This window comes from Balaenoptera musculus, chromosome 9, assembly GCF_009873245.2.
Source record: "Balaenoptera musculus isolate JJ_BM4_2016_0621 chromosome 9, mBalMus1.pri.v3, whole genome shotgun sequence".
NCBI lineage: Eukaryota > Metazoa > Chordata > Mammalia > Artiodactyla > Balaenopteridae > Balaenoptera > Balaenoptera musculus.
The window spans coordinates 75,379,224-75,392,022 of record NC_045793.1 but is presented as its reverse complement, the minus strand read 5'-3'; the positions used below and the strand labels follow the sequence as shown (position 1 = coordinate 75,392,022).

Here is a 12,799-nt window from a genome sequence, read left to right as displayed (position 1 = left end):
GAGAGTACAGACATTGTCCTTCATATCAACCTCAAAAGATTCAAGATTGATTCCCAATACATGCTTCCTTCCTAAATATCCCACTGGAGATCTGTAAGGTTTACCTTGATTTTCTTCTACTTCTCAGTTTCATTATGTAATATTTATATTTTTCCTAGGTTTGTCTTTTGCAAAGATATTTTTGTTTCCACTTGAACCATATATACTTCACAATTTTCTAGTTTTCTATTATTTCATCTAAAGACTTTTCTAGACACTTGTCTTACAGACTCCAGTCTCCCTTCATGTAGAGAAACTGTAAATTTTGGAAAGCCATCCATCAGCATTTTGTTTTAAGTTTTATTGAGTGCCAACCCTGTAGGGTCTGAGCCACAGCTTTATACTGTTTGGTTCCAGGGCCCTTCCTGCTCGTGTCTTTGCCAAGAGCAGGTACTGAATCGTGGTCTTCAGAGAACAGTCTGCAAGTATTTATTCCCTGGGACACAGCAGTAACTGGTCAGAGTTCATCATCCTGTACCTATGGTAGAAATCATTTTCTCCCCTAAATACACAACCCTGTAATTTTTTTCTTCTGCCACGACTCTTGCTGCAGTTTCTCTTCATCTGTGTGTCATTTCAGGACTCTGACAACCAGTCAGCCCTCCTAATGTCACAGTTATTAAGTGCCTGCTTTATACAAGGCATTGCAGGTGATCTAGATATAACAAAAACTCTAAAATGATGTCCCACCCCTGGAAAGCTTATAAGGGCACCATCTCATGTTATATTTTGCAGCAGACAAGGTACAAATATGTGGAAAGTTAAAGAAACAAAATACATGACAAAAAAGAGATAAAATTGTTTAGAAAAAATAACTGGCCATGTACTAAAATAGAATCCATATGAATGGTTGTGAAAAGGGGAAAGAGAGAGGTTTGAATTAGAAAAGGTAGGAGCCTCTGTAACCTCTGTAACTGAGATTTCATTCTACATTCTTTCTTGCAGTTATTTCTAAAAGCATGAAAGGAGGTCCAGTTACAGAGAATATGATAGACTACAACGTAGCCACTAAAAATAATATTGTTGAATTCTGTTATAAAAGAAAAATTTTTATGATTCGCTGCTTCCTGAAAGGGTTACAAAAAGATTGCAAGGACCAGAATATGTCATTTTTTGCAAAGAGAAATATGTATGCATATCTAGTCAAAGAAAAGGAATGGCAGTATTAAATACAATAGTAATTTCTGAGAGATGGGATGACAGGTGGTGTTATTTTATGACAACAGGTTATATATTTCAGCTGGCAGCATCTCAGTTTCATCCAAGGGCTCTTAAGAGAGAACTATTTGAGCCTCGTGACTTCTCTTTTAAAACGCTTGATGCGGGTAGAAGACACTAGCCACTGAACCGCCATCTGACCCATTTATTTGAATTTTAAGATCAAAATCAAACAAGTATCTCCGACAAAGTCTGTGCCTGTTATATTGTTTTGCACTGCCATCTTCAATGAATTGTGTCTGTGATTCTCTAGCTGTGTTTCTGCTGACACTGAGGCCTCATTCCTCTTTGGGGATGTCATCTAAGTTTACGCTTGACTTGCAATTCTCTTCTTTGACAAGCAAGTTTCACAAGGTGCCCCGATTACCCATGTTACAAGCTTTCCACTTGGGAGGACTCTCAGGATGCTTTTCTTTTCTGCAACTATTCATACATCTATACTGTATTTCATCAATTCTATGACAAACATTCTTTCATGTTTTAACACCTCTGAAACTAGACTATGTTATATAATCAACAGCATCATAACTTTTTGGAAGCATATTCTTTTGTTGATAAACAATGGTGTGTCTGATAACCAACGGTGTCTTATGCCTGATGAAAAACAGTGTATAAATTGCTATTTATTTCAGTCAGATTAATAAAGTGGGCAGATGAACCCAACCTATGTAAACAATGGCAAAGAAAAGAAATTCTTGAGTTAACAGAGAGTTTTCACTTTTCACTGTAGCTTAATTTTGAATTGATAGTTCACAGGCCATACCAAACTTGCTCTAAAGGTAATGAAAGCTGAAACAATGAATTCAAGCAAAGATCAATAGTCAAGTGTCCTAATACTGACTTTGTCCAAAGTAAACTTCATTATTCATTAGTGCAGTATTCAAAGTTTATAATTCAGTGAGCTTCATATGAAGAGAATGTGACTAGTTAATAGTTTACCTGGACGAGAAAGGAATGTATTCCCTCTTTTCATCCAATAGTCTTATTCACTAGTAAAACATTTTTTCCTGATAACTTCTTCAGAACTAACCTTAAATGCAGCTTCCAGACCATTGCAGTTAAAGAAAGCTTCACAAAGAATTGTCCCGAGCCTTCTGTCAAAATCCAAAGTTTTGGACTTAAACACAACATAATCACTTTCAAATTCCTATAAAATTCAAAATAAAATATTAGTTTACAGGAAAGAATCCAACAGTGAAAATATCAACCACAAAAGTGTGACACCTCTCTCTCTCTCTGAATGAGTTTATTTTTCATAGTAGGATTCCAGGAAAGACAAAGAGCTGTATCTGACTAATTGTTCAAGTGGCAGCCTTACAGGAGCACTGAACATTTAGTACTGTCAGCTCACATTTCCACAATCCTTTTCACTGGCTCAGACCCCAACATTAGTACTTTGGCCTATCACTCTATCCTTCTCCATACTATTTTGATTATAAATGAAAAAGCAAAGCTTTTCAGAAAAGAAAAAGGAAAAAAAAAATAACCCATCTTATTATAACTTTAGTACATCTATAAGTTTAAACAGGGAAGTTTTTAATTTTGTTTTTCATGGAGCAGAAACTCTGCCAGGAAACACTATTTCTTCAAGTGAGAACTAAAATCCACAGGTCTGTCTGTAAGAAAGCATCATTAGTGATATGGACAAAACATAATACTCTTCCTATTCTCCCAGTTTCTTATTAATATGCAGTTAACAACCCCCAGTTTTCTCCTAATACATAAACACCCACTCCCAGAATTACAAAGAATGAAACAGTGAAAGAATAACCATCATCTGCACAGCATTACAATTCAGTCTTCAGTGAAGTCTCAGAAATTCAGAAACACTCTGGGCTTCCCAGTCAAACCGCCCCAGGAGTGCACGCCACACACTTAACCTAAAGAAGTCCTTTGTTACCACCATAAACTGAGCCTCCTCTTATTAATAATAATAATGACAGCTAACATTTATTCAATTCTATTCTAAATGCTTTACATTATTAACTCAATTCTAACCACATGATGTAGGTAATATTTTTCCATTTTGTAGGCAACAAAGTAAACTCAAAGAAGTTTAATGCCCACAATCTTACCCCTAGTTAATGGCAGGGCCAGAATTTAAAGCCAGGTAACCTGGCTCCAAAGTCCACACTCCAAGCATGATCCTGGATGTTTGCATGAAGGAATGCACCTTATGCTGAATTGAACACACACTATAAAACAGTGTAACGGCAAAGTTCTAGAGCACTATGTGTCATATACAACAATGTCATATTTAGCATCAAGAGGAAGTCTCCACTTATGAATTAGGGCCAAACAGTCTCTTCATTCAAGGATCACTGACTTTTAAAAGTAAACACAAATGCCCAACAAGTTGTAAACAAGCCTAACTTACTCTTCTTCTCAGTATGGCAACAAAGAACATACAACTTAAGATCCTCAAAGATTATTTGAACAATCAGCAAATAATATCTCAGGGAGGGAACAAACGTTCATTTCCATAATTGATATCTCTCCTAACCTCTTTTTTGTCACTCAACCTGAATTCAGAACTGCTGATAGAACTTCTCCCCTAGAAAGTCCCGTAGATAATACAAATTTATTTTATACAAATCAGAACTCATCATCCTCGCTATAAAGCCACTCCTCATTCTGTAAACCCTAATAGAAACTTTGGCAATCTCTTTGACTTCTTCCTCTCTTGGTCAACTGCTGTCAATCTTTTCTCCTAACAACCTATTCTTCATTAGTCCAAGCATCACCCTCCAGATCACCATTACCATTTAGCTGGATTTCTGTTAACCATTTTCTAACTACTCTCTTTGCCTTTAATCTCATCTCTCCCATCATTCTCCTAACTGCAATCTAAATAAGCTTTCTAAAATAGAAATCTTACATCACTCTCGTACTCATAATCCACCATTATCTCAATTCAGAATCCTTCATTTCTTAGGGTAAAGTCTAAAAGTCTTAACCTCATCTACAAGCCCTTTGTGATCTGGACCCTACTTACTGCTCCCAACTATTCCAGTACCTCTCTCCCTTTCATACGCTAGGATCTAGCCACACCTGCCTTATCATACTCATTCTCCGTGTGTAATACAATTTTCTGCTCATCATTTTCTTTTCACCTACTCCTCACCTGCTTCATTTCTATTTTTTTTTTTCAGTTCCATTTATCTTGCAAGTATTGTCTCAGTTTCCCTTTCACCTCCTCTGGAAAGGGGCCCTTCACAAATGCTCCCATAGTACTCTGTACTTTTCATACCCTAGCACTAAGCACACTGTAAAATTGCCAACTTGGATTCTCCCCCTGGATTTTAAACTATGAGTATAGTAGCCAGGTTTCTTTTCACAGTGACAGTGCCAATATTTAAAGAGGTTCCCAGCACAGAGCTGTTTCTCAATACTTACTGAAGAATAAACAATATGTTGGTATTACTAAAAACCATTTTTTCTTTATTGTAAAAACTCCAAAATTGCCCTTATTAGTGACGTGGGAAATTTTGAAGTTTTAGCTAGAGAAATGCCATGGTCTGATTTAGCTCCTAAAGGGCAATCAAGTTGCTGTGTGAAGAACAGACCCTGATGGAGCCAAGACAGGGGCTGAAGGAGAGGTTTAGGAGCAAATGCAATAACCCGGGTCAAAGATGAGATCTGGGTATATTTTCAGGGTTTATCTGATAGAACCTGATGTTTATCATAAGAAAAGAGCAAGATCATGGATGACTCCAAGGTTTTGTACTAAGTAGTACATTATATGGACTATTTAATGAGTTGGAGAAGACAAGGAAGAATAGGTATGGGGAGAGGTAAAGCAGGGGTTCAGTTTTGCATGTTGGTGACACCTATTAAGTATCTAAGTGGAGATGTTGAGTAGGCAGCCGAATATATGCTATGCGTTTGGGATTTAGGAAGGTCCTTTCCATTATGTAAAATGTCCTTTAGGCTTTTGGTAGATACTCTTTATCAATTTGAGGAAGGTCCCCTCTATTCCTATTTCTAAGAGTTTTTATCATGTATGGATGTTGAATTTAGTCAAAAATTTAATACATCAAAGTTTTTAAATTACTAAACTATCACAAAGGAGGCAAGAATATACAATGGAGAAAAGACAGTCTCTTCAATAAGTGGTGCTAGAAAAACTGGACAGCTACATGTAAAAGAATGAAATTAGAACACTCCCTAACACCATATACAAAAATAAACTCAAAATGGATTAAAGACCTAAATGTAAGGCTGGAAACGTAAAATTCTTAGAGTAAAACACAGGCAGAACACTCTCTGACATAAATCACAGAAGTATCTTTCTGGATCTACCTCCTAGAGTAATGAAAATAAAAACAAAAATAAACCAATGGGACCTAATTAAACTTAAAAGCTTTTGCACAGCAAAGGAAACCATAAACAAAATGAAAAGACAACCCACAGAGAAGGAGAAAACATTTGCAAGCTACCGACAAGGGATTAATCTCCAAAATATAAAAACAGCTCATACACCTCAGTATCAAAAAAACCCAAACAACCCAATTAAAAAATGAGCAGAAGATCTAAACAGACATTTCTCCAAAGAAGACATACAGATGGCCAAAAAAGCACACGAAAAGATGCTCAATGTCACTAATTATTAGAGAAATGCAAATCAAAACTGCAATGAGGTATCACCTCACACAGGTCAGAATGGCCATCATCAAAAAATCTACAAACAATAAATGCTGGAGAGGGTGTGGAGAAAAGGGAAAACACTCCTACACTGTTGGTGGGAATGTAAATTAGTACAACCATTATGGAGAACAGTAGGGAGGTTCCTTACAAAACTAAAAATTGAGCTACCATATGATCCAGCAATCCCAACTCCTGGGAATATATCCAGAGAAAACCACATTTCAAAAAGACACATGCATCCCAATGTTCATTGCAGCACTATTTACAATGGCCAAGACATGGAAGCAACCTAAATGTCCATTGACAGAGGAATGGATAAAGAAGATGTGGTACATATGTACAATGGAATATTACTCAGCCATAAAAAAGAATGAAATAATGCCATTTGCAGCAACATGGATGGACGTGGATATCATCACACTAAGTCAGACAGAGAAAGATAAATATCATATGGTATCATTTATATATGGAATCTAATTAAAAAATGATGCAAATGGGGAATTCCCTGGCAGTCCAGCGGTTAGGACTCTGTGCTTCCACTGCAGAGGGCACAGGTTTGATCCCTGGTCAGGGAACTAAGATCTTGCATATAGTGCAGTGTGGCCAAAAAAAAAAAAGATACAAATGAACTTATTTACAGATCAGAAACAGACTCACAGATTTTGAAATCAAACTTGTGGTTACCAAAGGTGAAACGTGGAGGGAAGTGATAAATTAGGAGATTGGGATTGACATATACATGCTACTATGTGTAAAATAGATAATTAATAGGAACCCACTGTATAGCACAGGGAACTCTACTCAATATTCCGTAATAACCTATATGGGAAAAGAATCTGAAAAAGAATGGATATAAATATGTATAACTGATTCATTTTGCTGTACACCTGAAACACAACATTGTAAATCAACTATACTCCAATAAAAATTTTAAAAAATTTTAATGCATTGATTAACACAATTATGATATTTTTCTTCTTTCACCTGTTAATATTGGGATTACACTGATTTTCAAATATTGAACCAGCCTTGCATCCCTAGAACAAACCCCCTATGGACATGGTGTAGAATTCTTTTTGTATACTGTGGAATTCTATTTGCTAATAATTTAAGGATTTTGTACCTATATTTATGAGGGATAAGAGCTTGCACTTTTCACTTCTTTGCACTGTCTTAGCTGGTTTGGGCAGCAGAGTAAAACCTACCAGCTTTATAAAACAAATTGGGAAGTGTCCCCTTCTCTTGTATTTCTGGAAGAGATTGTGTAGAACTGGTGTCACAGGTATAACTTGGTGACATTGAAGGTTTGGTACCAGACCACTGAAATGAAGTGGTTACCACAATAAAGCAACTCACATGAATTTTTTGGTTTCCCAATGTACATAAGAGTTATGTTTACACTATACTGTAGCCTATTAAGTGTGCAACAGCATTATGTCTAAAAAAAGTATATACCTTAATTGAAAAATACTTTATTCCTAAAAAATATTAACAATCTTCTGAGCCTTCAGTGAGTCACAGTAATAACACCATAGATCACAGATCTATCACAGATGACCATAACAAATACAGTAATAACAAAAAAGTTTGAAATACTGTGAGAACTACCAAAATGTGAGAAACACAAAGTGAGCAAATGCTATTGGAAAAATGATGCTCAACACAGGGTTGCCATGGACCTTCGATTTGTTAAAAAAATAAAATTAAATTAAAAAATTGAGGTGTGCCTCTAATTCTTAAATATTTGGTAAAATTCTCCTAGGAACAACCTCAGCATGAACATTTTCTTTGGGGGAGTTTTTAATCACAAATCCAATTTCTTTAATAGTTATAGTGTTATTCAAATTACCTCACTCTCACAAGAAAAAATTTATGTGTGACAACAGATGTTAAGTAAACTTACTGTGACAATCATTTCACAACATATACATGTATCATATTATTATGTTGTACACCAGTGGCCCCTAACCTTTTTGGCACCAGGGACCAGTTTCATGGAAGACCATCTTTCCACAGACCAGGCCGGGGTGGGGGATGGTTCAGGTGTTAATCTGAGAGATGGGGAGTGGCAGACAAAGCTTCACTCGCTCGTCTGACACTCACCTCCTGCTGTGCGCCTCGGCTCCTAAGAAGCCGTGGACCAGGGACCTGTTGCACACTAAAACTAATACAATGTTACATGTCAATTATATCTCAATTTAAAATATTTATTTCATATTGAGTGAGTTGTGGTAGTTCTAATTTTTTGAGGAATTGGTTCACTTCATCTAAGTTATCAAACTTATGTGTGTAGATGTTATTCTTTTCTTTTTTGGTATTCCCCATTATTTTTTTGATATCTGTCAAGAATGTAATTGTAGCTATTTTTTACTCCTGATATTGGTAATTTGTCTTTTTTTCTTTGTAGTCTTGCTAGAGCTTTGTCTTTTCAAAGAACTAACTCTTACTTTCACTGACTTTTCTCTATTATTTGTTTTCAATTTCATTGATTTCTGCTCTTTCCTTCTTCTGATTGTTTCCTTCTTTCTGATTGATTTGTATCTATTTGTTCTCCTTTTTTTCTAGGTTCTTAGGGTGGAAACAGATTCTTGATTTGAGATTTTCTTCTTTTTTAATGTATGCATTTAGTGCTATAAATATCCCTCAGAACTGCTTTAGCTGTTCCCACAAATTTTGATATACTGTATTTTCATTTTCATTCAGTTCTCTATATTTTATTTCTCTTGAGACTACTTCTTTGATTCATGGAATATTTAGAAATGTGATCTTTAAGTGTTTAGAGATTTTCCTGTTAGGTTTCTGCTATTGCTTTCTAGTTTGACTCCATTGTCATCAAGGAACATACTATGCAGGATGTCATATCTTTTAAATTTGTTGAGGTTTGTCTTATGGGCCAGGATATGGCATATCATGGTACATGTTTCACAAGCACTTGAAAATAATGTGAATTCTACTGTTGTGGCATGGAGTGTCTTATAAATGTCAATTAGATCCTCTTGGTTGATGGTATTGAGTTCTTTTATATCATTGCTGATATTTTATCTAGTTGTTCTTTCAACTGCTGAGAAGGAAGCATTGAAGTCTCCAACTAGAATTGTGGATTTGTCTATTTTCCTTCTCAGTTCTACCAGTTTTTGCTGCTCTGTTGTTTGATGCATACACATCTAGGATTGCTATGTCTTCTTGGTAGATTTACCCTTTTATTTTATCATTACATAATGTCCCTTCCTGGTATTTCTTTTTTTTTTTCCTGCTACGAAGTATACTTTACCTGATATTTATATAGCTATTACTGCTATCCTTTGATTAATGTTTGTATGATATGTCTTTTTCTGTTTACTTTTAATCTGCATATATGACTATATTTGAAATGAGTTTCTGAAAGAAAACATATAATTTAGTCACGTTTTTTAATCCACTCTGCTAATCTCTGTCTTTGTATTGGTGCACTTATACCATTCACATTTAATGTAATTATTACCATGTTAGGGTTTAAGTCTGCCATTTTATTTGCTGTCCATTTGTTCTGTTTTTTCTTCTTTTTTTTGCAACTCTATTTGAAATTTTTTAACATTATATTTGATGTACCTGTAGTGTTTTAAGTTTGTCTCTTTATATTGCTCTAGATATTACTTAATTACATTATATATACATCAGTTATCACTGTCTAATGTTGCCATCTATCATCAGTTCAAGTAAAGTATAAAATCTTACCTCCCACAACCAATGAGTCAAGGAAGAAATCACCTAGGAAATTAAGAATACATTGAGACAAATGGGGAAAAAAATCCAACATACTCAAACTTAGGGAATGCATCAGAAGCAGTGTTAAGAGAGAAAATTTATCACTGTAAACACATACATTAAAAAAGAAGGATCTCAAATGAATAACCTAATTTTATACCTTATAGGAGTTGAAAAAGAGCAAACTAATCCCAAAGCTAGCAGAAGGAAGAAAAAAAAAATCAAGATTGGAATAGAGATAAGGAAGTAAACAACAGAAAAATAGAGAAAATCAACAAAACCAAAAGTTTGCTCTTTGAAAAAAAAATGAAATTGACATTTAGCTAGATTGACTAATGAAAAAAGAGAGAAACTCAAATTACTAAAATGAATGCTGGGTAATTCAGAAATAAAAAGGATTATAAAAATATGCTATGAACAAGTGTACACCAAACTCTATAACACAGATGAAATGAACAAACAGAAACACACAACCTACCAAGACTGAATCGTGAAGGAAAGAAAAACTGAATAAGCTTATAACTAGTAAGGAGATTTAATCAGTAATCAAAAACATTTCAACAATAACAAAAAAGCCTAGGACCAGACAGCTTACTGATGAATACCACCAAACATTTAAAGAAGAATTAATACCAATCCTTCTCAAACTCTTCCCCAAAAAATTGAATATATAACACTTCCTAACTCATCCTATGAGGTAAATATTGCCCTAACACCAAAGCCAAATAAAGACACTACAAGAAAACTACAGACTGGTATTCCTTATAAATAATGATACAAACACTCTCAACAAAAACTAGCAAGCAGAATCCAGCAGCATACTAAAAGGATCACACACCATGACCAAGTGGATTTATTCCCAGAATGCAAGGATGGCAAATAAATATCAATGGTAGTAGACCACATTAACAAAATGAAGGAAAAAGACCATATGATCATCTCAATTGATGTAAATAAAAAAAAAAAAAAAATCAACACCCTTTAATGATAAAAACACTCAAAAAACTAGAAATGGAAGGAAACTTCCTTAACATGATAAAGGCCATCTATGAAGAACCCACAGCTAACATCATACTCCATGATGAAAGACTAAAAGATTTCCCCCTATGATCAGGAACAAGGCAAGGATGTTCCACTTCCACCACTTCTATTCAACACTAGCTAGGGAAACACTAGCTAGAGCAATTAGGTGAGAAAAAGAAATAAAAGGCATCCAAACTGAAAAGGAATAAGTAAAATTATCTCTGTTAATACATGACATGATTTTATACTTAGAAAATTCTAAAGATTCTGCACCAAAAACAAAACAAAAAGCAAAACAAAACCACTATTAGAGGTAATTCAGCAAAGTTGCAGGATGCAAAATCAACATGCAAAAATCAGTTGCACTTCTATACGTTAGTTATGAGCAACAAAGTTGGATCCTTACCTTACAAGATATACAAAAATTAACTCAATATTTACCAAAGACCTAAATGTAAGAGCTAAAAGTATAAAACTCTTAGGAGAAAAAACTGGAGACAATCTTCATGACATTGGATTTAGCAGTCATTTCTTGGATATGACACTGAAAGCATAGGCAACAAAAGAAAGGATAAATTTGACTTCATCAAAATTAAAAACTTTCGTGCATCAAAGGACACTACCATGGGTGTGAAAAACAACCCACGGAATGGAGGAAAGTATTTTCAAATCATACATCTGATCAGGGAATATAAGAACTCCTACAACCTAACAACAAAGGAATCCAATTCAAAAATGAACAAAAGACTTGAACAGACATTTCTCCAAAGGCATAAAGATGGCCAATAAACACATGAAAAGATCACCAACATCACTAATCATTATGGAATGCAAATCAAACCACAATGAAATATTACTTCATGGCCAGTAATATGGCTATTATCCAAAATAATGAAAAATAATAAGTGTTGATGTGGATGTGGTAACATCGGAATCCTGCATTACTGGTGGGAAGACAAAATAGTTCAACCACTATGGAAAACAGTTTGGAAATTCCTCAAACAGTTCAAAATAGAATTACCATATGATCCAGCAATTTTAATCCTAGGTATGTATCCATAAGAATTGAAAGCAGGGACGACACAGATACTCGTTCAACAACGTTCATAGCACCATTATTCACAAGAGCCAAAAAGGTGAGCACAACCAAGCATCCATCAATAAATGAATAAACAAAATACTATATATATATATATATATATATATATATAAAATAGATTTAGCCTTAAAAAGGAATGAAATTAAAAAGGATGATTTAGCCTTAAAAAGGAATTAAAGGAAATTGTGACACATGCTACAATATGGATGAACCTTAAAGGCTTATGCTAAGTGAAATAAGCGACACACAAAAGAATTATTTTGAGTCCACTCATATGAGGTATCTAAAATAAATAAATTCATAGAGAGAGAAAGTAGAACAGACATTACCAGGTACCAAAGGGAGGGGGCAATGAAGAGTTATCATTTAATGGTTGTAAAGTTTTTGTTTGGGATGATGAAATGTTCTGGAAGTGGATAGTAGTGACGGTTGCACAACATTGTGAATATACTTAACGCCACTGAATTGTACTCACAAACGGTTTAAATGCTAAATTTAATGTAAAATACGTTTTACCACAATTTTTTATAAAGAAAAAAAACCTTCCATTTTGATCCCTTTACTCTCTTCCATTTATAATATAATGGTCTTAAATACTTTCTGTACATACATTTAGAACCACAGAGAATGTTATAATTTTTGCGTCCACCATGAAACATGATTTAGAAAACTCAAGAGGAGAAGGAAATTCTATTGTATTTATACTTATTTCTGCATACCACATTCTTCCTGCTGTTCCAAGGTTCCCTTCTTTATCACCTCCTTTCTGTATTAAGAACTTCCTTTAGCCATTCTTTAAGGATCAGTCTATTGGTGACAAATTATTAGTTTTCTGGGGTTTTTTTTTTGTCTAAGAATTTCTTGATTTCCCCTTTATTCTTGAAGGGTATTTTTCACTGGGTAGAGAATTCTGAGTTAACAATTCTTTTCTTTCAGCACTTAAAAATATTTTGCCATTTCCTTCTGGCCTTCGTGATTTCTGATAAGAAAACCATTGTCATTCAAACCATTTTTTCCGCTTTGGTAAGT

The 12,799-nt window shown here is 34.7% G+C and overlaps 1 protein-coding gene across 1 annotated transcript in view; it reads right to left on the bottom strand.

Moving 5' to 3' along the window:
• The window catches only part of DNAH11 (dynein axonemal heavy chain 11), a 306,796-nt gene that overhangs the window by 275,811 nt on the left and 18,186 nt on the right, over window positions 1-12,799 (bottom strand). Inside the window, exon 7 of the mRNA XM_036864125.1 lies at window positions 2,288-2,404. Within this exon, the coding sequence (XP_036720020.1) occupies window positions 2,288-2,404 (117 nt within the window). The remainder of the gene's footprint in view (window positions 1-2,287; window positions 2,405-12,799) is intronic.